The sequence below is a fragment of the Crotalus tigris genome, unplaced genomic scaffold, assembly GCF_016545835.1.
Source record: "Crotalus tigris isolate CLP2741 ecotype Arizona unplaced genomic scaffold, ASM1654583v1 scf7180000018180.527342, whole genome shotgun sequence".
Classification (NCBI taxonomy): domain Eukaryota; kingdom Metazoa; phylum Chordata; class Lepidosauria; order Squamata; family Viperidae; genus Crotalus; species Crotalus tigris.
This window is the reverse complement of record NW_024096868.1, coordinates 259,649-284,413: the sequence shown is the minus strand read 5'-3', so window position 1 is coordinate 284,413 and position 24,765 is coordinate 259,649. Positions and strand designations below refer to the sequence as shown.

Here is a 24,765-nt window from a genome sequence, read left to right as displayed (position 1 = left end):
TAGTTTAAAATCCTATCTTGGCTTTTCAGATTTCAGGAGCTGACAGTAATTGTGATAAAGATATTATACAGAGATTTTTCTCCTGAAAAAAACAAATATTCAATAAGAATAACTTTTCTAAAATGTAAGAGATCAATTGGGCTTTGGAGAAATAATTATTTTTAATTCCCAAACCTAAATTATTCTCTGTATTCTTCCAGCAGGCTCTATAGAATATGAAGAGGAGAGCAAAAACTTTATTTCCAAAGATGTAAATTGCATGGGAAGGTAGGAGAAAATTCTGCCTCTATACTCCAGCCATCCTGCTCACCTCCCTGATCAGCTCAACAATGCTGCAGAAAAGCCAGACTTGCAATAAGAGCTAGATCTGCATCCCACAGCTTCTCTAATTTTATCTTATAGTGAACATCCCTAAGTAAAAGGAGTAAGGAAAACAGAATATTGTTGAATATACCCATGATTAATTATGATAAATTCAAGCTGTTAGCCCTCACTTTCATCTCATCTCAAGTATGGGAAACAGAAGAATGAAAGAAAATAAAAGTTGCAGGATCATAGCATCCCGAATGTTGAAGGACAGAATAAGAGAACCAGAATATTCATGAAAAATGAAGATGTCTTTTTGGGTACTTGCCAATAAACTTTTAAAAAAATAAATGCCATTTAGTCATAGTTGCTCAACCTATAAAAATAAGCATGTCTATTCTTTTTTATTAATCTGCCTATCTTCTATGTTAGTTTCCTTAATAGGAGAAATCTATCAATGATTATTACTCGGCACAACTGGTCTTTCACTTTAGCATACTTTTAAATGCTAGAGCTACTCTTATCTGCAAACATCTTGACAACTGAATGGCAGCAAAGAAATACAGAAAACATTATAACTGTGTGCAAGAATTCCTGAAGAGTCCTGGCTAGTGACTATTGGAAATAGTATTGGACTTGAATAACCTTTGATTTTGCCAATCTTCATAGTTTATGATGGGGACATATTTTGTCTATGTCCAGATACTTTAAATGTATTTCTTCTTCGCAAAAAACATGGCAAAAATATTGACAGACTGAAGCTTTCAGATTAAAAAGCTGCATCATTGTATCTGGTGGAACACACCTGACAGTCCCATTCTCTCTACGATTTTGCTCATGGGTAAAGTGGTTAAAATGTGAGAGGCCTGAAAAGGGAGCTCCAAGATTCAAACCTCTGCAACCACCCAGTAAGATCTGGGATCATAGTCTGCCTCTTTCCATTGAACTTTCTTGTAGGGTTGTTGTGAAGTAACAGATGGGAAGCCACTCTACAAGCCTCCTGAACACCTTGGCAGAAAGAGGTGAGGTTAAACATAATTAAAAGTAAAGATAAAATAAAGGTCTTTTGTAAAACTAGCTTGATTGATGGAGATTATATGGATGCATCTATTCTGGCTTCTCTGAGAAGGCGATTCCTCCTGCCCCGTTTGTTTTCCATTTCCTTTCCATTCTTTTTTAAATGAGCCAAGGTCCACTAAGGACTCACCTAGCTGGGCAATACTCTAATAAAATCCGGAATATTTCAGTTTCTATGGTAATAATGCCATTGTGTAACATAACTGAACTGAATAAGTAAATTCATAAGACCCTCGCCCTCTCCCGCCTATCTCCCGCGGGCAGCAGAGTCTGGTGCGACGCTTCGCACCTCGTCGAAGAGCCGGTAGATGCAGAGGCCCTGGACGTTGGTGAGGAGCTGCCAAGAGGCGTCGGGGCGCCCACCAGGGCTGACCAGCTCCCTGGAAATGGCCAGGAACTGGTCCTCGGAAAAGACCCCGCGCGGCTGCTCCGGCCTGCGGAGGTGGGCGGCTGAGGAAGAGGCCGCGTTGCCGATGCTGCTTCGGGACATCCCCACCGATAAAGGGCAGGCGCAGTTCTCGCCGCCCTCGTCCTTGGCCGCCGCCTTCAGCAGGCCTCCCGGGCGCCTCCGGACCAGGCTGCTAAAGATCTCCGGCGGGCACATGGCCCGGGCCCAAGCAGCATCGCCAGCGGAGCTCTTGGCGCGCGCAGGTCGGCCTGGCCCGGCGCGGCGTAACGGCTGCACGAGGGGCGCGCGGGGACCTGGGTTCGAATCCCCCTGACGCGAGGGGCAAAATGCATCGGGCCGATGAGGGAGACGAAGAAGGAAAGAATCTCTGGAGGGGGGGTCACGGGCCCCAGAGTCTGCCCCCTCGCCGTAGCTCGCGTGATCTGGGGGAAGGAGATCCTCTGGGAGAGCTCCCCACCAATAACGACCCCTCCCCCGTGTCATGTTTCTTCGGACGGCTCCTGTCAGACGACCTAGAAAAAGTGTACTGGTTGTTAGAAGCAAAGGCCTCTAAGGGGCTTAAAAAGAATTGTCAGCCAGGATTACTCTTGCACGGTCTGTAAACTGGGCTAAAAGCCAAAAGTACAACAGATCTAACTAGCTCCTTTCATCCAAGAATAATTGCCAACGGGTCATCACAGTTCAGTCAGACACTTTGCCTAGGAATCACTTTGACGGACTCTGTTCCCATGACACGCTCCATTAATCCAATTCCAAGTCTGTATGTATGACATATGCAACCGTAAACTAACCACATGGCTTGAGTTTCCAAAAGTGACAAGCCTAAAATGATTGGCTTGTTGATATTTCAGACTGTCATGCCAGTGAAGGGCAATAATGGTTCAGAAGGTTTTTAGAAATCCAAGAAATGCTTAACAGCAGTGAAAGAAATATAAAGCAGACTTTTAGGCAGGCAAAGATTTGAATGTCCTGAAATTGTCAAGCAATGTGAATATTTTTTTCCTTTGGAGGAGCTAACCCCGAGAGGTAACATGGACCCCATCTCTTTTAATATTTTGGACTACTGTAAGGACCTGGCTTTTCCAAAGGGATAGAAAGAGACTGTGATGATTTGCTCCTGAGATGGAAATTTTATTATTAATGTGATAATGGATGCTTGTTAATGAGGATTTTTAGAGCTCATTTTACCAATTATATTGTTAGGATTTATATAAATAAGTTCAAGTGGTTCTCATTCAGTGATTGCCTCGGACAGCAACCCTTTACAATTACAGTAGTGATGAAAACATAATTTTACAACCAGTCCTCATATTTATGACCTTCACAGGCCTGTATATCAAAAGAAAGCTGAAGTAAGATCAAAAGCACAGTTGTGATTTCACTTAGTGATTACCCCATTTAATAACTGAGTTACTGTCCCAACTGCAGTTGGCAAATGAGGACTATCCATTTTATTATGGTACTTTAAGGAATTTGTCAGTAGTTAAAATTATTCTGGTGAATTCCTCCATAAGGAATGGCTCTGTTACACACCTTAAATAGTAGTCATATTCAGTTGGTTATATTAATTTTATGCCAAAGGGCAATGTTGCTACAGCAATCCTCAACTTACAATCACAATTGGGACCAGAATTTTGGTCACTAGGCAATGTGGTTATTAAACGAGATGCCCAGATGACTGCTTCACGCAACAAATGCAATTCCAGCTCTTCTAGTTGCGGTCATTGTACAACCATATGTGTTGTTAAGTGGACAGAGGGAAAGAGCTGCTTGCCAAAGGACATCAGACAACTCAGTGCACAGAAAGGAAGTCCAGTGGCAGGCTGTGGAAAGGAAATTCAGATCATGAAGAACAGAGCTTCATTTCTGCAGCCTGCCGGCTTCTCCGCTGACTTTCTGATGAAGCCAGCAGAGAAGATTGCAAATAACAATCACATGATCACAGGGTGTTTGGCATTCAGTTGTAAGATCAAACAGGTCGCCAAGTGACTGAAATGTGACTGCAGGGGGCAGGGCACTGTCGTAACTTCGAGGACAGGTCGTAAGTAGCTTTTTAAAAGTTGGTTGTAACTTCGGTTGTTACATGATTGGTCAGCAAGGACGACCTGTATGCAAAACATAAGAACAATTCCTTTGAAAACATCCAGAATCTTGTTTTTAAATGGCTGATTATCATAACCATTATTTATATTCAGAAAGACTTTTGGTGAAGAGCCGAAGATATGCATATGATTGGTTAAAAGCATAAAGCAACAATTGCAAGATGAAGTGGGAAATTTCATTTGCTTCAAAAGACACAACGTGACAAATTGTGAATCTGCTTAACCCAGTAATTAAAGCCTAATCCTATAATTAAACATCTTAATTATTTTGGCAGTAATTGGGTATGTGCCAGTTTCTGCATTCAAAAAGGAAATATGTGTACCTTAAGGTACACCTAGTATAGCTCTAAGGAACGTGTTTTGGAAAAAAAATCCATTTCATAAAGAGCAGAAATTGCCCTTAATACTGTTAAATGCAGATAGCAAGGAACTAGCACTTAAGCAAATCGGTAACTATTACATAAGATTAAAACAGACTTCTTTTAGATAAAATCATTTAAAAAGGATTTGACTGTATACTGTTAGGCAGAACACAAAGGAGCTTCCATTTTCTTCATTGAGATAATGACATAGGAAATGTGAAAGGAATATAACAAGGACATGTTCAGAAAGTTAATTTGAAATAAGTCATACCTGCAAGTTTCTATTTTCTATATGTTCATAAGACTTTTCTCATTTGCATCTCATTGTAATATTGACAGTTTGGTCCGTCCTTCTTCCTTCCTTCTTTCCTTCCTTCCTTCCTTCCTTCCTTCCTTCCTTCCTTCCTTCCTTCCTTTCTTCCTTTATTTTGGTGTATCCTTATGAAGCTGCCTCATCTGATCCGAAATTTAAACTAGGACAAAGTATTACTCACTCACTCCAGGTCTCTATTCCATAGTTTTTCTCTTCTGTGTCATAGAAGATTCTACTTCTTTTAGACAAGCCTGTCCCCAAAGACCACCAGGTACAAGTGCAGGGACAGGGAATGAATAATTTAGAGAAGGGTTATAGACAGTTGTTGGCTATAACATAACCTGTGCACCAGAGGTCCCCAACCTTTTGGGCACCAGGGACCAGTTACATTTTTCTGCGGACCAGAGGGGTCATGGTTTTGTGTGGTGCCTGCATCCCACAGATGGGGCTTTGCTTGTTTTTGCGGCCCGGTTGCTGGCATGCCGCAGCCCAGTACCAATCCATGGGCCAGGGGTTGGGGACCCCTGCTGTACACTATAAGGACAGAATAATTTGCTCCATTATACCTATGACAATATAGAGGTTACCAGTGGAAGAGCAGATTTTTATGTCAGTTTAGTTTTCTGCTAGCAGAACAAGTGGTAAGTAGCATTTTTAACTCAATAATCCTCTATCTCAGCACCAAGATGTCTCTTTGAATCACACTTTGGGATACTTTGTGCAACTGCTTGCTAACCTCTGTTGAGGAGTAACGGCTACATATTTTTTAAAGTTTTAATTAAACATCTTTTCAAAAACACTCTTAGAGCAAAAATGATCATTGTCACTTTGGTCTGTTAAAATTGCCAAGCAATTTCTCATTGCAAAATAATTGGAAAGAGGTGTTTATTCTTCAGTAAATCTCTTTACACTGGCATATTTCAAAAACACTGGATTTTCAAAAAATCTTTTTTTTTGTTGATATTCTTACAAAGCACATCATAATTATGAACAGTTACACCCTCTCAGAATTGTTCATTCTCCAGGAAAAGAGCCCTTGTTTTGTTAATAAGGAGGTACTAGTTTTATTGCATCTGGCAAATGGTATTTTAAGAAATTAAAGATTTGCTCCTTATACTCACATTCAGACCTTTTCATTTTGCCTTCTGGCCCTGCTGGGAGTACCCCATTCTGAACATCCTATGGTACTTACTGAAGAATAAACACCTCTTTCCAATTCTTTTGCAATGAGAAATTACTTAGCAATTTCAGCAGACCAAAGTGACAATGATCATTTTTACTCTAAGAGTGCCATTATTTTTTAATAAATGATCATATACAGTAAAAGTAAATTATTGCCATCTCTCTCTCTCTCCCTCCCTCCAGCCATTTCTTTTTCAGAAGGCTGTTTCATTATTTCATCCTTGGCTACCTTCCCAATTTGGGGGATGGTTTGTCTTTTTCCATTGACAGCCAACATTTTGAACATATTGAGAAGTCATGTCTTCACAGAAAACACACAACAGCTGTTTCACATCCTTACTGGCTTTGTTCTCATTACTTTTTCTTTTTGGGGTCTTTGACTCAGTATGAACTCATGGCAATTGCCTGGACTGGTTCCTGCTATTTTACTGGTAAGATTTTTCAGAAGTGGTTTGTGCTTGCCTTCTTCAAGAGCTGAGAGGGGTGGAGTGGTCAAAGTCACCCAACTGGCTTTGTGTCTGGGGCAGTACTAGAATACATTGTTTCTTGGTTTCTACCCTAATGTCTTAACCAATACACCAGACTAGCTATCTCTATGAATACTTACTCATTATTAGCTCATGTTTATTCATTTAACCCATTTTCACAACTTGCACATCATATTGAGCCCTCACCAACTACATGAACTGAGCTTGTTCAATATGCTAAGCTAGAATATGGTTTGAGTAGTTTGTGAGTCAGTGTGACACATTTGTTGGGAATTAAAGAACCCAACATCTTTTGATCAGTAGCATATTAAAACATGTAGAACTCTTCATATGTACACCTTCCTTTTCTTCCAAAGAGTTGGAGACACACTGATTCTTCTGCCTCCTTATTTTTTTTCTTTCTTTCATAGCACCCTTTTGAGGGTGATAAGTGTGTAAAATAATGACTGGTGCAAAGCTACACAATAAGTGAAGAGTGACCCAAGACATGGATGTTAGCAGAAGGGACAAGAGATGACAAATAATGGAATATCCATGCATCGTATATGATGTGATCAATGCAAATTTTATAATTGAAACATTTACACAGTAACATATACAAGTATCACCATTTAGATGTAACTGTGGCTGTAAGTTACACCTAGAGCCTAGAAGTAGGAAATATGCATAGGGCTCCCAATAATCTGTGCCAGCCAACCAGCCTGTCTAATTTTTCCCCATTATAGCTAGGTATATACAAGATGGATATCAATAGATACAACATAACATCTGATAATTTTTATAAAGCCTGAGTGTAAATAATCATAAATGACCATAGAAAGTAAAAGGAAATTATTGCCAATTTCAGAACAGCTGTGGTTTCCTGAAAGGTACATAATTACTCAGATGTCCTGCAGTTATTGATTGATTGCAGGAGATACTTTTGCCCATTACACAGTCTCCTGGAACCTTTCTCCAAACTTAACAATTCTCAGTTTCCCTGCTGTTGTATTCTTTCATTAGCAAATGATGGATCTGCTTCCCCAGGCGCCCCTTTGTGGTGATTTGACTGAGACCACCCAGAATTAGTAAAGTTTACCCTCCCAGCAGCTTGTTCCCTCCAAGAACCCTTTTCATTTAATCTTGTGAAATTGACTCCGGTCCCTTGATTTTTTTTTTTTTTTTTTTTTTTAAGCTCTGGCTCAGCCGTTTGTTTACCATCCCTAGCTTCGCCCTCTTCGGAGTGCTCTGGGCAAGTGTGTATGTTCAGTTCTTCGCTGATCGAGCGGAGGTAAGCTGCTCACACGGCTCGGTTTTGGCTCCTGGGTTGGATTTAAAGGGAGAACTAGTGGAAACTTTTCCGGGCATTAGACTCCCCCCCTCCCCTTCCTAAATAAGCTTATCTTTAAAAAGTAACTCCGGTTCTCGGTTATGATAGGGAACTAGAGGGGAAAACCTGGAAAAAGACCATAGAGCACCGGGGAACTTCAGGGGTGGGATATTAAACGCAATCGGGATTTTTAATGTGGCTTTTTTTCCCCTTTTGTTCCTCAGTAGCTATAGGCAGTTGTTGTTTTTTAAAAAAAAAAACTTTGAAAAGGATAAGTGCTTTCAGATAAGGTTTTTCCCTTTCCCTCCGATCTCTCCTTAGGCTACATTTCCCCGGCATTTAGAGATATGACATTATAGCAATCGAAACTCTTCTATGACCGCGCTGCTTTCTTTCATTCTTAATATTGAAATAAGCGGCCCGCGATATATTTTATTCATGCATTTATTCGTCCGTTTGACTACAGACGATGAGCGAAGGGTTTGATTTACCACTCTGGCCCCGCTTTCCTCACTGCTAGATTTCCAAACCGCGTTGCCTCACATTATAGGATCTTAATTTTTTACAATGGGGCTTAAAGACAGGCGTGTAAAAGTTTGGACCGCACAACCGGAACTAGCTTTTGGAATCGTGTTACACAGATCCCGGGAATACCTAGGGAAGGGCAGGAATAATAATAGGCAAAATGTTACTTTCCTGTGGATTTTCTTTTTCTTGGAGACTCAGGTCTCGATAACCTTCTGAAATGCAGCTGAATATAGTGGTCTAATTTGCATTTAAGTGTTACTTGACCATCCTGAGGTTGATGTCTGGACTGTTGGAAGTGGAGTGTCATTCTGTACCTCAGCTAGGTCAAGTGTAGTTGAATTTTTTTTTAAATGCAAGATGCACTTAGATGAATGTTAAATTGATGCCTGGATTGGGGAATGCAGCAATGATTCTCAGCACACAAATTGAATTGTATGTCTACACATGATGAAGTCTATTAAAGGATCTCATGCTAAAATGAGTTGTGTGTGTGTATGTGTGTGTGTGTGTAGAAGGCAAGGAAGCAGCAGATAGATTGTTGTCTGGGTTTCTGTGCTGAAGGATTTTTTGGTTCTGGTTTTCTTACCCAACAGCAGGTATGTATATATTTTATTTATAGCTTTTAAATACAGATAGGAGAGAAAATTTGATTTCTTATAATATTGTTATGCCATCGAGTTTGTACATGATGTTTTGGAAGTAAAACTCTTTCAATGAAGCAGAGCTTACTTACTTACTTACTTACTTACTAATAAAGCAACCCCTTATAACTACCAATAAATGCTATCTTCAGCAAGGTTTTCAGTTCTTGATCCATCATTAATATTACTGTGTTTCACTTTACTTTTTTTTACTTTACTTTAAAATATCTAGCCTTGAACATTCCTGGAAGCCATAACTTTCTTTTTAATCTTCTTTCCACAAAATGTCACAGTTAATACTTAACAGTTCTTTTACTTTTTTTCAATTCTTCAAATAATCTGGGGCTATATTTCATCCGGGATTGGATTTTCTAAAATATTGTATAAACAACTCCCCCTCCCCATCTGCTATTACAATCTCTGCTAAACATCACTAAGGATGACAAATAGATTGATACTGGTCAGGATGTAGAAGTACCTGAAAGTTGTGCAGTTTAGTTAAGATAAGTAGGGATAGAGAAAATGTTGGAGGCAGCAAAGGAATGAATAAAGAAAGGTTTACAAAAACAGACTGGAATTGTTTTCTCTGGCATGAAAGACCAAAGGGGAAAGCTGTTTTTGCAAGAAGATAATTCCCCAGTACAGGCTCTGTTCCTAAAGTCACTCATGCTTTAAAAGTTGCAAGTCTTGTCCAACCAAAGATAAGAAGAACATTTAACAGCACTGTTAGTATATGGAGAATCATACCTCTTTCAAGATTGTGACAATCCTGGTGTTGTCTCTTTCCATCCTTGGGCAGAAAAATATATCCTAAGAAAATTACACAGAAAAAGTCAGTAAATATTGAAATGAGGATCTCCTGGCAGGAGGGATGAGGAAAGAAGGCCAAAAGATCATTTCTAGGGTCCAGGTTTCTTTGGTTCATATCAGCAAGACTTTACTTCAGATTAATTATTAATTTTAAGATTGCTCTATATAAAGTGCGATCTTTGTAAATGCTTACAAGCATATGGGCTTGTGAACTGATACAGTTAGAATAGGAGATTCAGTTATAGAATCACAAGTATATCTATTCTCTTGATCAGAAATAATGACTTTATTTAAAAAAAATACTGGAGTTGATTAGATGAACAAGGTTTACATTTTTTGCTTGTACGATTTTGATTATTTTTGAATACTTCATGCAGACACTGGTCATGCTCATAATTTGGGACAGGTTCATACAAAATTTTACTCAGTGATGCTATGAATTAAATTCAGTGTTTTGGGCATTCAAACTATATGCTCTACCACAGAATAATGGTCCTCCTTCTCTTTAGTTTTCAGAATGTGGTAAAAGCTGCCAAACTATTCAATATTTGGCTCACATGTCTGCATGTTCCATGGTTGTTGTGGGTGTGTACTTCAGTACGTTATAAATCTATCTGGCTTTCACGCCAATGTCCTCTGTACTGATGGAGTTTGTATTCTGCAATAGTGCTAAATCAGACATCACAGGACAGGGCAGATGTGATTTTCTTTGCCCTCACTATAGGTTCAATTGACTGGCCTAAGAGTATAGTATTCAAGGAGCTCTGTGGCCAACTGAGGATTGGCTGAATGACTGGATGACTGTCCAGAAGCTCAACTGAAAAGCTGTTCAGGAGCTCAGCTATTTCCGCATTTTATGTATTTTGTACATCATAAATAATGTGTACAAAAATGGACCTCGGCTACTAAATCTTCTGCTCATGCATCCTTTATACTTGAGAATCAGTTTGTAATAAGTTGTCTTGGAATAAGCTGTAGATATTTCAGTTCTCCCTTAGAGCTCTGCTGTATTTAACTAGTCTCAGAGGTGATGAAAGCCATGTATGAATGTGAAGAGTTACCATAGCTCATTCTGTGCTTTTGTTTGAGTCAAGTTTGTCTTGGGTGATACTTTTATGTAGTTGTAATATTAAGAAATTAGACTTTGCCAACATCATTTTAACTGGAATGGCAGGACTATAGCATACATTTGTTTAATTAAAATATTTGGCAGAATGTTGGTGTATACCTAATGTGTTTAGACAGAAAATAATTTAAGTAATAATGTGTATAGCAACACCTAGACAATTCAAAAAGTCTGGCATTAGAATGATGCACAATCCTCCTATAGCAGTTGCCACACAGCCACACTTAGCAACCTTCTCAGCTAAGAGCAGCCCACAAGCAGGAAATATACATCTTCCTCATTTGACTAATCCAGTCAGCTAGCTAGCAGGGACATTATAAATATGAAGTGTCATAAGAGATACTTGAAACAAGCCTGTTCATCCTTGAAAAGAGGGAAAGAGATGATCTTTTAGGGAGCTGTGATTTTATCTGCACTTCAGAAGCATAAATGCTGTACCTTTAACCTGTGGAAAAGCTATTCTTTGCTTTGGCAGCACACACACACTGAAATTGGATTTTATTGAACATGTCTAGTCCTAAATTTTGTCTGTCTTTCAATTCTGTGAAATATAAGAACTTTATAACAGGTCAGATAATCTGTTTGTTTAATTCAGGATTGGCTTTTCAGAAAATTCTCAAAGCTTTTGGAAATAAGAGATCTTTCATAGAACTACTTGCTTAATCTTTGAAATATGAAAGAGAATTTAGGATATATTATCAGTGTGCAAAGCCACAGTCTATGCATTTAGACCTTTTCCTCAAGGAGCCAAGATCTCTAACAGGTTTTGTAAATCTGAATCTCCTTTTATTAAACTAAATGTGAATTTTATGTGTAAGAAAAAGAAAATGAGAGAGAGGGAAAGAGCAAGAGAGCAAGAGAGAACACATAAGAACTGTTAACAGCATTATAACTCCTAAACATAAAGCAAATTATGAGATGAGGATATCCACCCACCCCCGCTGTCCATGAATTGCAGTCTTCAAAAAAACACTTGTGCATTTTCTTTTTTATACTGCTACTGCAGATGTCTTACTGCCAGATAGTAGCCATCTATGGGCAAGCGTTGTCTAGATGTGTGCACTACATTTCCCATCACTACAAGCCAGGGGCTACTCTAGCTGCAAATGATGGGAGTTATACTCCGATGCATCTGAAAATACCACATTGTTATTGAAAGTTCACTCTTGTACTCGTATACAAGAAAATATTTTAATGTTAATAGTCAAGGCTGTGTTTTTGAATACATCATTGACAATTACAGTAAGGATGTCTGTCATCAGAAAACAGGATCAGCCCAGCATGGTATTTTGATTCACTGCAGGTAGTATGGAGGCAGTTATCCCTCTATATCTGTTCCTCACATTTCTTGCTAGCTTGGTCTGAAGCCTTGGCCTGCAATGTTGAACTGGCCAAAGTGTCCTCTAGAGCAGTGGTTCTCAACCTTTTTAATGCCGCGACCCCCAACCGGTCGTAAGTCGAGGACTACTCAACTGGTCATAAATCGAGGACTACTCAACTGGTGCAGCACCGTTTTCAGAATGGGACTTTTGGTGGGCTCAGCAGGGCAGAGACAGCCTGGACAATTCCTATTGGCTTTTGAAAGCCAATAGAATTAGACTCTATTCAAGAGAGTCTATTCTATTGGCTTTCAAAAGACAATAGAATAAAAGGGAGTAGCACAGCTAAGGAAAAGGGGGAAAAAATGGCGGACTGCGTTGTTTGGCGACCCCCGTGAAATGGTCGTTCGACCCCAAATGGGGTCCCGACCCACAGGTTGAGAACCACTGCTCTAGAGCCTTTCAGGCAGAGAAGAGGAATGTTGAGTAAGCTTAGTAGCAGATCTTTTGCAGGTTCAGAAGGTTAACCTGACTGCCTTGTGGTTTCACAGCTGTTGCTCTAGCTGACACCGCTTTGGCTCTTCCTTGCTTAGGGAAATCATGAAAAGCGTCAATCTGGGATGTAGCAGTTAGAAATGCAGGTGTTCAAGAAAGCTTGTCATTTTAAATGGGATCTGCTTGAAAGAGAGCAAAGAGGAGGATTGTCCTTTTTTCTTCTTCTACACACTGAAACTGACAAGATCTTGCTTTCAGGACTGAGCAGGACAACCATCTGCCTCCATACCCGAAGCAACAAGTCGACTTAGCAAGCTAAGAAAAAACAATGAGGGACACATCTCTTTCTAACCTCACCATAACCTAAGATAGCATAGAAGAACAGGATGGCAAGCTGAGAAATTGGCATCTTGCTCCTACTACCTGAAGTAGTTTTTCATTTTCCTTATGGACAGGGCTATCTATAGGTAGAGTCTATACTTCACAGAGAGAAATGCAAGTGTTTTATTTTAAATGCGGTGTGAAGAGAAGCTGCTCAAGTGATTTGTGTTTCCTGTTCCCTCTGGATCGCTGTCATATTCGAGGCCTCTCTGGTCAGATGAGCTAGGCTGAAAAAATTCTTTGGAGCTGTTGATGAGGAACAAACAAGGATGAAGTTACCAGATCAAATGGCATAAATAATGGAGCTTCTAGAGCTCTGGTGTCTATTCTGTGGAATTCTAATCTGGTGGGCTGAATAATGTTGAATTCTTCCAAAGAAAGGTAATTCCCTTGGAAAGGGAGATAACTGGTAGTGTTTACTTCCTGATTTTTTTTTCTTTTAATGAACAGGATTTAATTAACAAAAATCCACCAAAACTAGTTATGTTCTTTTTAATTTGATTGATGTATGTGCTTATTTGTCATATATTGCCCTGCCTTAGGAGCTGTTAGCTACAGTACGGTCTGACTAATAAATTTTGCACAGCATACTTTATTTAGTAAGCAGAAATCCTGAATGAATACACACACACACACACACACACACACACACCTACACATAAATGCGTATGTATGTGTGTGTGTGAAAAAGTTTTTGCTGTTGCTTATATTGAATATTCCTATCATTTGTGTAAGTTCATACTTTTGCAGTTATCATTCTATCCAATTTCTTTTCTCTAGGTCCCACTGTAGAGTGTCTGGTTTTCACAAGAAAAAAACAACAAAAACACTTAGAAGCCCTCAATTTTTGCTGTTCATCAACTGATTTGGAGAATAAAAGTCTGATTTCTGGAATAAACCTTCACCGTTGCTTGCTAAAACAAGCCATGATAAATGTTTTACAAAAGAGGTACAGTATGTGGGAGCTGGCTATTGCTTGTGTGCATGAACAATAATAAATCATTATGGTCTTAGATCAGAAATAAAAAATGTGCATCACTATAACTCAATATCTGAAGAAATAAATACAAATGTATCATTCAATAAGCTTTTTAAACATGTGTGTTAATATTAACATGAACAATCTCTGCCCTATATTTTTTATCCATTTATGTTATAGTACAACATTTGATGTGTACAACCCTAATTTGTATTCTATCACAGGGATATTTTTTCTGTTCTTCTGATTTGAAGAAATTTTGATATTCACACTTGCCCCATGGAAGAGGAAAAATACAGAACCATGCATTTGCAAAAAAAGAGAAAGGAAGAAAGCATTATAAGTCATATTTAAAGAATGAAAGTGGCACTCCAATGTGTGTATTATCTTGATTTTCTCACTCTCAGTTGCTAAACAGTAATCTTTCTGAGGGGAAATAACTTGCTTAGAAAACTCTGCAGAACATGACATACATTGATGCTGCTGAATGGATAATAAGTTAATAAAAATATTGAGGCCTCTGTTTAAGGATACCTTTAGTTTTCTGAACTGAAGAAGTGACAGCAGTATAGATATGGATAGTAAAGATGATATGGTATAATAGCTTAACTCAAGTTTTTTTATTGTGGTATGCAACAGACATATGACACTTGCACTGTAATTAAACCAGACCTGTCATAAAAGGATATCCAAGAGATTATCCAATTGACAACCAAGCTTGTAATCTCTAGGTTTGTTTTTAGGTTAACCTCATAGCCTGTATTGCTCACTTTTAGAGTTGACTAGTTTTCTTTTTTCTTCTTTAGAAAGCAAAACATTATTCATTTTTATTTGCTTTTTTTAAAGATCAGATATACAGAAACTTATTTGCCAAAAATATTGGAGAGCTACTATCAGAATAAATGATACTGGGATAGATGGATAATCTATGAGTCACAGCCCCAGCTCATGTAGGAGTTCATGTGTTAGAGTTGATGATTGCTCGGAACAAATGTGATATATAAATGTTAACACCTGCCTTTTAATGTGGTCAGATAACTAATTGCTATGAATCTGACAAGCAGTACCAAACAGGAGGATAGACTCATTTGATTGGCCTGGCCCAAGAGCATAATGGATCTACTTGGTTTCCAAAGAATGCTTGGAGGGATTTCTAAACACTGGTGGGTCCCTGTGCTGAAGTGTTGCTCTCCAGCTGGAAATACTTGGACAGCAGCAATTTTGCATAGAATTACACCTAGGTGGCTTCTTCCCAAACACCAGTTCATGAGAACTCCTTGGATTACTGAGAACCTCCAGGAAGTGAAACAGCAGAAGAGACACCTAAAGCAATTCTGAGAGTTGAAGTCCACGATGTCAGGAACAGACAAAGAGCAAGCCTTCCTGGATCTTATAAGAGTGTAGCTTGAGGTTACATGTGCTAATATGAGTGCTAAAGTATTTATCTGATCTTACTCATCCATAGTTTGCTATTCAGTAGCCTCTTTAAAGTTACCCTTACCGTATCAAGTAAAGATGAGAAAGATAAAATCACTCAAATCCACTTGGAACTGGGTGCTAAGTGGGCAGATCCTATTGAGGTAACTAAGATTGTTCCTTGCAAGATCAATCCTTGATTCTTTTGGCTCTGAGGAAGGGGACAATGTTTTTCACAGTATTGGCTCTGCCACCTGTGGTTTGGATATCTATCGAACTGCTTGGTGAAAAGGAGCTATTAGGTGGCTGGGCCTGGGTAGTGATTAAAATACCCTTGAGAGAGGCAGTAGTACTCTCTGTCTTAAAAAAGGTAGTAGTGTACCTTCTTCTTAAGAAGCTATCACTTAATTTAGCTCTGTTTGGATAACTATTGTCCAGTCTCTAACATTCTCTTTTTAGGGAAGGATAGCGATAAGATTGAAGAACAGTGGAGGAAATAGACCGTCTAGATGTTTTTCAGTCTCATTTCAGGCCTGTAAATGAGCCTGGGATAATGGAAGTGTGACTCTCTTGGTCTTGCTGTACCTTTATATGGTTTTTGATACCTCTGTTTATTGTAGCCAAACTTCAGGAGTTACTGTAGGGGACATTGTTTTATTGTGATTTTCCTCCTTCCTGAAGGGGAATTTTCAGTCAGTAGTAATAATTGATACTTCATCCCTCCTATTTAATATCTACATGAAGCTGCTGGGGGAGGATATTCATTGGCATGGAGTTACATATCATCTGTATTCTGATGATGCTTAATTATATATCTTGACATTGGGCTGAACAAGAAGTCTTGTCCTAGTCCTTGAAGGTTAATTAGGATCTGGTGAAGAAGGAACAGACTCAGGCTCAACCCTGACAAAACAAAGTAGCAATGGACATGGAGAATTTTCAGTACCAGAGACATTCCATCTTTGATTTTACTTCATTTTTTGGAACTGGTTCATAATCTGATAGTCCCTCTGGACTTCCAGCTTCTGACAAAGAATCAATGGCAAATCTGACCTGGTTACATTTGGTATGTCAGATGATCTCAAGACTGGCAGACATTATTCTGGATCACTTGTACCTTAGCTACTTATTGGTTGAATTACTGCGATATATGTGGGGCGTCCCTTGAAGAGCATCCAGAAGCTCAGACTGATTCAGAATGCATTGGCTTGAATAGTGGAGAAAACCTTACTTATCTCCCAAATAACACTTCTATTTCAAGAGCTGCATTGGATGCTCATTCTTTTCCAGGTATTATTCAATGTCATCTTTAAAGGCCTCTATGGCTTAGAGTTGGTTATTTATGGGATTGTCTTCTTCTATGGTAGGATGAGCTCTCACTTTTAAGGGTTGTCATTTTAGACACTGAGGGAATGAACCTTCTCAATCCCAGATTTCATTTTTGGAGCAGCAGATTCCAAAAATTAGGTTGTCCTCCATTCTGTTGGTTTTAAGAAGGGCCATTAAAGCATGGCTTTTCAAGAGCACCTTGAGTTGGAATGGATATCAGTAGTGAGCCTCTCTTGCTATATATTTCTTTTCATAAGATGTTGTGGCTGGTCCTTGACTATTGAAGTTATTCTACCTGTAATCCTTATTCCTTTGTGTGCTGTTGGAAACACGTCTCCATGAGTCATGCCATGTAATATTTAAACAACTGCATTGGTAGGTCTTACTAGATTATAGCCATATCATGAATATAAAATGCAAAGTGTTTTTATTTTGCTAATAAAGAGACTGCAAGATGAATTGTATCAAATACACCTTTGATTATATATTTATACAATATATAATATGTTGGGAAAATTGGGTGCATCCTTTTGAGATACTTGGACAAATATTTTAATTTAAACTTTTTGTTGGCATTTTTACTGTTGGTTATGACTGAGAAAATAGTTGTCCTCTTAAATAGAATTCTTTTTTTCTCAAGGTATGTCCAACAGAAAAAGTGTGAAGAATGGTGCTTGATAGCTGATATTATCCATTAATTATATAACATTTTCTTTAAATATTGTCACTATTGTTAAGCTGTTTAGATTCTCAGTATAATTGGTAGTTTGTGTCTGTGGGTCTCTACCTATAGGACTGTTAGTGTCTGTGGGTTTCTGTCTGTAGGACAATCTGGCCATTCAATATTTCAATACAGATACAAGATCTTGAACTGGAAACTGCTGCTCATAGCCCTTTCTCTTTTTGTAATATATTAAACTTGGGTTGTTTATATCTTTATAATAGAAACCAGTAAAAACGTATTGCTACATCTACACCAGGGATAGGCAACTTTGGCTCTTTTATGACTCGTGGACTTCAACTCCCAGAATTCCTGAGCCAGCATGGTTGGCTCAGGAATTCTGGGAGTTGAAGTCCACGAGTCATAAAAGAGCCAAAGTTGCCTATCCCTGATCTACACTATAGTAGGGTAGAGAACCAGTTTAATATAGTGATTAAGGGATAGGGCTAGAAACCAGGAGACTTGAGTTCTAGTCCCTTTTTAGGCATAAAGCCAATTGGGTGAGCTTGGGCCAATCATTCTCTCTCAAACCTAGGAAGCAGGGAAGTGGGTTAATTTAAAATGGGAATAAGCTTACAAAAGGTAGTATGCAGTAGTTTCTATGGACTGACTCACCACCCAAAAATTTGCTGTAAGAATTAAAATTGGCCAGTGATGATGAATGCCTGGAAAACAGTGTTAAGCAATCTTTGGTGTTTCTGTGCCTTAGGAGATTGCAAAAAAATACGATTTTGCTTATTTGGGCTATATTTTGTACCAATTAATGACATCTATTGATTTAGACAAAGTATCGGGCATGAATAAAGATTGGTGGGTATAAATGAGTATGGAATGCAACAGTATTTTTTTTTTAATTAAAAAAATCAAATCTGCATTTTGGGAATATGGAAACCATATTTCCCCCTTTATTACTGAATGAAAAATAATCTTTATTACAAAGTAAATTAAAAATAAGTATTCAATTTTTGATGGCCATGGTGTGGTGTGTGTGTGTGTGTGCAAGTACAGTAAGCTAGTTTATTCATAAGGCAGAGGCTACGTATTCTAAACTAAAATGTTTAATATTAAATAAAAATCTACAAACCTTGTTATGTGATTTTTACTTTGCAAATGGCACCTTTCAACGGGGAAATGGAGAGCCAGTCTGATGCGATAGTAAAGGTGCTGGCCTAGAAACCAGGAGAATGTGAGTTTTAGGCCTCCTTTTAACATGAAAGCCAGCTGGGTGACTTTGGGCCAGATCCTTCTCTCGGCCCAACCCACATCACAAAGTTGTTGTGAAGAAAATAGGACTTGGGAAAATTAGGTATGTTTGCTGCCTTAAATTAACGAAATATAAAATGAGATAAAAATCTAAGAATAGTAGTAAAATAGACATTCAATGGGGTATAGCACTATTGTAGCATCACTCCAGTCCCACTGTGCTAGATTAATTCACATTCAGTTATTCTCCAAAAACAGGAATGAATATTTCATTAAAATACTTTTATGCTGAGATTATTCCTAATTAGGGTATAAATAAGGGTGTTGGTCTAACACAGCGGTTCTCAACCTGTGGGTCACGACCCTTTTGGGGTCGAACAACCCTTTCACAGGGGTCGCCTAAGACCATCGGAAAACACATATTTCCGATGGTCTTAGGAACCGAGACACCGCTCCGCATCCGTCTCCGCACAGCCTCCTCCGCCATTTGCAGAGAGAGAGAGAGAGAGAGGCACTTTCGCTTCCCTTCTCTCTCTCTCTCACTCTCTCAGGCGGACTTACCTCCTGCAGGGCTCCTGAGTGGCCCTGCGCCTGGGTTCACTCCCTGAGAGAAGCGCAGCCAGGGCCTCGTGGCCTTGGAGCTGCCTGGGGAAGCCCCGGGATCCCTGCTGGGAGTGGCCCGCTGGAGGCTCCGCTGAGCGGGCCAACCCTCCTGCAAGCCGCGGCCCAAGGGAGACCAGCCACTGCAATCCCTAGCCAGCCTGACCATTGGACCCACTGGCCAGGAAGGCATGCCAGAGTCCAGGCTGCCGGGAAGGAAGAAGGAGATTCAGCAAAGGTAGGAGAGGAGAGCCGCCTCCTGGGACCCAGTGCTGGCGGCGGCTTCCTTGCCATCCTCTTCCTCCTCCCCTTCTTCCTCCTACTGCCCCCAATGCAGCTCGGGCGGACGCCAGGGCAAAAGTGCCTGGGGGGCAACAGCTGGGCTGGCGGAGGGGCTGGTGGACCACACGGCACCAGCCCCCACCGTGGCTCCATCGGATGGGTGGAGGGCGAGGCCGGGCAGCGTGGGGGGTGGCGGGGACGGCGACAGCGGTTGTCTCGCCCTTCTCCTCTCCTTCCTCCTGCTGCCCCCAAAGCAGCTCGGGCGGGTGCTGGGAGGAAGAGGGGTGCCTGGGGGGGAGCAGCCAGGCTGGCAGAGGGGCTGGTGGGCCACATGGAACTAGCCCTCACCGCGGCTCCATCGATGGACGGAGGACGAGGCCAGGCAGCGTGGGTGCGGCGGGGACCCCCGATGATGCACCAGCAGCCAACGCAGCCACTGCCTCCTGTCCTGCTCCCCCTCCCCACTCACTCAGCTGAGGACGCGGCGGAGGCTGGGCTGGGGGTGGCGGGGACCCCCGACGCTGCCGTAGCAGAGAGAGAGAAAGAGAGGAAAGAGAGAGAAAGAGAGGAAGAGAAAGGAAAGAGAGAGAAAGAAAGAGGGGAAAGAGAGAGAAATAGAAAGGGAGGAAAGAGAAAAAGAAAGGAAAGAGAAAAAGAGAGAAAGAGAGAAAGAGAAACGGAGAGGAAAGAAAAAGAGGAAAGAGGGAAAGAGGAAAGAGGGAGAGAGAAGAGAGAGAGGAAAGAAAGGAAAGAAAGAGGAAAGAGAAACAGGAAAAGAGGAAAAAGAGAAGGAGGAAAGAGAGAGAGCGAGAGAAAGAGGAAAGAGAGAAAAGAGAAAGAGGAAAGAAAGAGAGAGAGGGTAAAGAGAGAAAGAGGGAGAGGAATGGCGCTTCTCCAACCAGGCTGGGCGGAGCCGGCAGAGCAATCTTCCTACCCCCCTCCCCGGCCAGCTGGAGGGGGGGTTGGGGGGCTCACCACAACATGAGGAACTGTATTAAAGGATTGCAGCATTAGGAAGGTTGAGAACCACTGGTCTAACAGGTATTTGATTCCGTTGCCTTAAATTGGAAATATTTTTCTCCTTCTTACCTCTTTCCCACTGAGTTTTCCAGGCTGATCAGGTCATACCTGGGAAAATCCCAGTGATTTTGTAAAAGCCAAAATTAACAGGTATTATAAACAGTCATGCTCTCTGCTTTTCTTTTATCTGAAGGAAATGACTGTTTGCAAATGACTAGTCACTAGGAGAAGGCTGCATATACAAACAGTAGGGGATCAGTTTGCTTTGTGTGAGCTATGCAGTCTAATAGACTGAAAAATCACAAATAATTTTGTACTTTCATTGCTAGAAAGTGTCTTAAGATTTGGAAAGGCCCAGAGTCAATGTTTTCAATAAGTAAAAGATACCTGCAAAATATATTAGTTAGTTTGATTGAGGCACTAACATGAACAAGTTAAAACTTGACAATTTTATACCAACTCTTTCTCTTTCCTTGATTTAAATAGGATTACTGGAAACCCTCAGACTAAAAACAAAATCAAATTTTAAGTGATATTCCCAGATCAACCTATATTGCTTTACTTTTTTTTCAAACCCAGTCTGAATCAGGAACTTCAGGATTAATTAAACAATTCCACAGCAGTCACTACAAAGGAACATAATATTAGGTTTTTAGTATGTTCTATTAAAAATCCAAAATTGTATAAATAACTTAAAATACATTAATCAGAATTGAAGCCAGTGAAATTTTGTAGACAAGGAACGTTCTATATTTGGATCACCACAGCTAACCAAGCCCTTCCCAACAGTCCTACATAACATATACTATAAGTTATAAAGAAGAGCAAGGGCCATTGGAAGAAGTGATCTACCACTGTTCATGGAGAAAAAAAAGATCTTTAGCAGAGGACCTTCCCTTCACTTGCTGTCTGATACGTTGTGTAACTAGAGAGACCAGAGTTTGTACCTGGGATCTTTTTACTCTGCATGCAAAATACTATAGATGTGTTATAGAGCAAGTTGGAACTATCCCTGTCCTGTAGAGGAGATGTAGAAGAAATTGCTGGCCTTGATACTTTTTTTTTGTATCTTTTAATATTATGATACCATTCATGCCATAATATTTAAATGAAACCAGTTGCACTTATGTTGAACTATTCCAACGATTATTACAGAAGTTAACAAAGAATTCCTGTTACCTTCAAAAAATGTTTTCTTATGCCGTTTTTGCTACTCTAAAGTCTATACTCTTAACTCACATTTGTTGAATTACTACAAATGAATCACTACAAAATTTTAGTAGAGAAATGTCTGAGATTTAAGTTAAAAATGTAGAAACACAGAAGATGGCTCTGAATTACATTTGAAAGGTTCATTTTCTCCCAGCTTTCAACATAGGCAAATGACAGAACTTGCCAATTACTCCCAGGTTAATAATAATAGCTGTGGAAAAAATTGATTTCTCTCTCCCAATGGTGATCTGGAAGTGAACTATGGTCTTAACATTATATGGGAAAGAATAAGGGGCCCTATAGGAAGAGTTGTGGCAGATAAGAGGGTCCAGGTTATTCTTGGATTTGCGAGACAGGGGTTAGGATGCTGCAACTGATTTCATGTTATTTTAAGACTTTTATAGCTTATATTGCAGTTTGCTTTCTCATTTCAAAATGCTATCGACTCTGGGTTAGGAAGGGCTCTGGGAGTTAAAAAGATGTGGGGCTGCAGATTGTCCATCCTGTTTCTAGAGGTAATCCAGAAATATTCATGCATTCAAATCCATTTCCTTTTCACAGCTGAAACCTTTCAAACGACACCCATTCAAGCTTCAGCATTGATGTAAGAGAAGCTAGTCAAAGATTGCAAGATGACAGATGAGCCGATTAAAGAGATCTTGGGAAGTTCCAAGTGTCCTCAGTGTGCAACACAGGAAAAAAGCAACAACAATGACTACAGGGTAGTAACTGTCCCTTTGGTGAGTGAATGCCAACTGACGGCTGCTACAGGGGGAGCTGAACTCTCCTGTTACCGCTGTACAATACCATTTGGGGTGGTGATCCTCATTGCAGGGGTGGTGGTCACTGCTGTGGCATATAGCTTCAACTCCCATGGATCCATCATCTCCGTGTTTGGTTTGATTCTCTTGTCATCTGGACTCTTTTTGCTGGTGTCAAGTGCGTTATGCTGGAAAATCCGCCAGCACCACAAGAAGACCAAGAGGCGTGAAAGTCAGACGGTTCTAGTGGCTAACCAGAGGAACCTGTTTGCTTAAGAACTACATTACAAACAAGAGGCTAAAAAAGAAAGAGAATGCAATGGGTCACAGAGTGCCCACGTCTATTTATTTTCATTTGGGCTACAGGATGTCTTTTATTAATGACTGTTTGGATTGATCAATGTTAAGTAAAGAGTTCTTGCAAAATCAGGAATAATTGGTATCCATAAACATATTTCAAGATGCATTAGGTTTAGTAGTTTCTTCCTTCCATTTAGTCTCCTATCCTCATTTACCCCTCTCCCCATTTGTATTATAAACTTAAAAGCAAGCCAAGCTAAGATGAGAAAATCTATTATAGTCAAAGATAGCAGTAGGCAATTGATGATGCAAATATATGCACATAAGAACAAGATAATTCTTTGTTATCAGCTATCTCTTTTCATAGAATTATTTGTTTCAAGTATATATATGTAACAAGAGCTTACCTTGAATTACTTTCCTGAGAAGCAACTTTGAAAATGATTGAGAAGAGGAGCCTATGAACAATTCTATCATGGCTAAGAGTTGCAAATAAATCTGTGTCACTATAGTGGTAAATAATTCTACATTTTTCTTTCCTACAAAAGGCAGGGAAGTACCTAACTTCAGCTGTTTTTCTACTTCAGATTCATTCCCCTTGAAAAATCAGCTTATACCTGTTGTTTACCTTTGTGTGGAACAAAGAGGTCCTGCCTCAGTACCATCTCCCAAACTGAAAATAGCAATTTCATTGCATGCTTCATTGATTAGCATGTTTGCTTGATTTACAAAGGGCTGCAAATAAAGCAATTCCCTTTTTCCTTCTACATCCATTTGGCAAACCCATCTTGAAATGTTATTTACCTGCCCTCCTCCTCAGTCCTGTCTTTTGCACCAAAGATTTTTTTATTATTATTCCAAGCTATTCTGAATGCTTGGATAATGTTGAAAACAGGAAAATTTTGAAGGTGATTAGAACACACCTAAAAGTGCCAAAAGCGTGCTCATGGCTTTCTCCTCCAATTTTGTGGCATTATGTTTTCAATAGATGAAAAGTTCATATATTTCTTTCATCAACGTATTTTTTAAGGCCTAAAGTAGCTGCATTAGTGAATTCTCAGATCACTTCTCTACTCTTTGTTTTGTTCCTAAGAAATGTATGGTACTTTTTCAAGAGAAATATCAAACTTTTTTTTTTTTTTAATTTTGGGTGCTCAGGGGAGAGGGATTAATACTTAGACACAAATTAATCTCTATGCTTATTAGCCCAAAGTAAACAACAAAATACCTGTATAGTTAGAAGTCACTTTTTCTGTAAAGTTTATTATAATGCCCTCATACTTAGCACTTTGGGGTGGTTTTGATATTTTTTTTAATGAACCCTTCATTTTAAAAATAATAAACAATTTCTGCTGCTAGAGCTTCACAAGGTTTAGTTATTTCCATTCTGATCTGGAACTTTTTGTACAGATACATCCCAGAAGACCAGTACAGGTATGAATAATACGAATGCCCAGCCAGAGATGGCTTCAGTGTAGTTTGTTCATCCCTGCCCCACTGAAATTCTAAGGAACACGTGAAACTAGAGAGGAAGTACAATGAACAATGCAGATGGAACTTTTATCCAGTCCCTGAAAGCTTGTACAATTACTGATTATTAAATGCAGTTGAACCTCTAAAAGTCTGCTAATGCTGAACTTTCTGTTCTGCATCTTTATTTAAGAAATGTATGGGGCAGTGTATGCAAAAATTATGTTAACAACTTAAAATACAATAAAAGATCGTATGAACCAAGCCTAAAGCAGTAAAATTTTAAAAAGCTGAAATCAAACACAAATTGAAATAGTAAAAGGTATATACAAATTAAATGCAAATAAAATGGTTCTAGCAGATTGTTGAATTTAATTCAGAGTGGATGCCAGCTATGTTTCATTGGCAAACCAAGTGATGATGTGGCTGTGTTTTCACAGTACCTAGAGCAGCGGTTCTCAACCTGGGGTCGAACGACCATTTCATGGGGGTTGCCAAACAATGCGATCCGCCATTTTTTTTCAGCCGGCGCAGGGGGCGGCGCATGGGGGCAGCACCACGCATGCGCGCTGTGCAGGGGGCGGCACATGGGGTCGGTGCTGCACACGCACGCTGCGCAGGGGG

General features: G+C 39.8%; 2 protein-coding genes across 5 annotated transcripts in view; one reads left to right on the top strand and one right to left on the bottom strand.

Moving 5' to 3' along the window:
• LOC120310420 (phosphatidylcholine transfer protein) overlaps window positions 1–12,109 on the bottom strand; it is a 29,412-nt gene extending 17,303 nt beyond the window's left edge. Inside the window, exon 1 of one of the 2 annotated variants that reach the window (XM_039348807.1) lies at window positions 9,465–12,109. In XM_039348807.1, the coding sequence (XP_039204741.1) occupies window positions 9,465–9,506 (42 nt within the window). In that variant the 5' untranslated portion in view covers window positions 9,507–12,109. Of the gene's footprint in view, window positions 1–1,672; window positions 2,263–9,464 lie in introns of those variants that run through there. The other variant, XM_039348806.1, reaches the window with a different exon arrangement.
• On the top strand, window positions 7,358–24,501 carry TMEM100 (transmembrane protein 100). Of its 3 annotated transcripts, none has more exons than XM_039348810.1 (3): window positions 7,358–7,509; window positions 13,629–13,797; window positions 22,172–24,501. In XM_039348810.1, exon 3 carries the CDS (start codon window positions 22,243–22,245, stop codon window positions 22,645–22,647), a length of 405 nt encoding a protein of 134 aa, XP_039204744.1. In that variant the 5' UTR covers window positions 7,358–7,509; window positions 13,629–13,797; window positions 22,172–22,242; the 3' UTR covers window positions 22,648–24,501. The 3 variants fall into 3 exon arrangements, with proteins under 3 accessions (XP_039204744.1, XP_039204745.1, XP_039204746.1); XM_039348811.1 differs by lacking the exon at window positions 7,358–7,509 and adding an exon at window positions 8,125–8,672; XM_039348812.1 differs by lacking the exon at window positions 7,358–7,509 and adding an exon at window positions 12,864–13,229.
• Window positions 24,502–24,765: the final 264 nt, after the last annotated feature.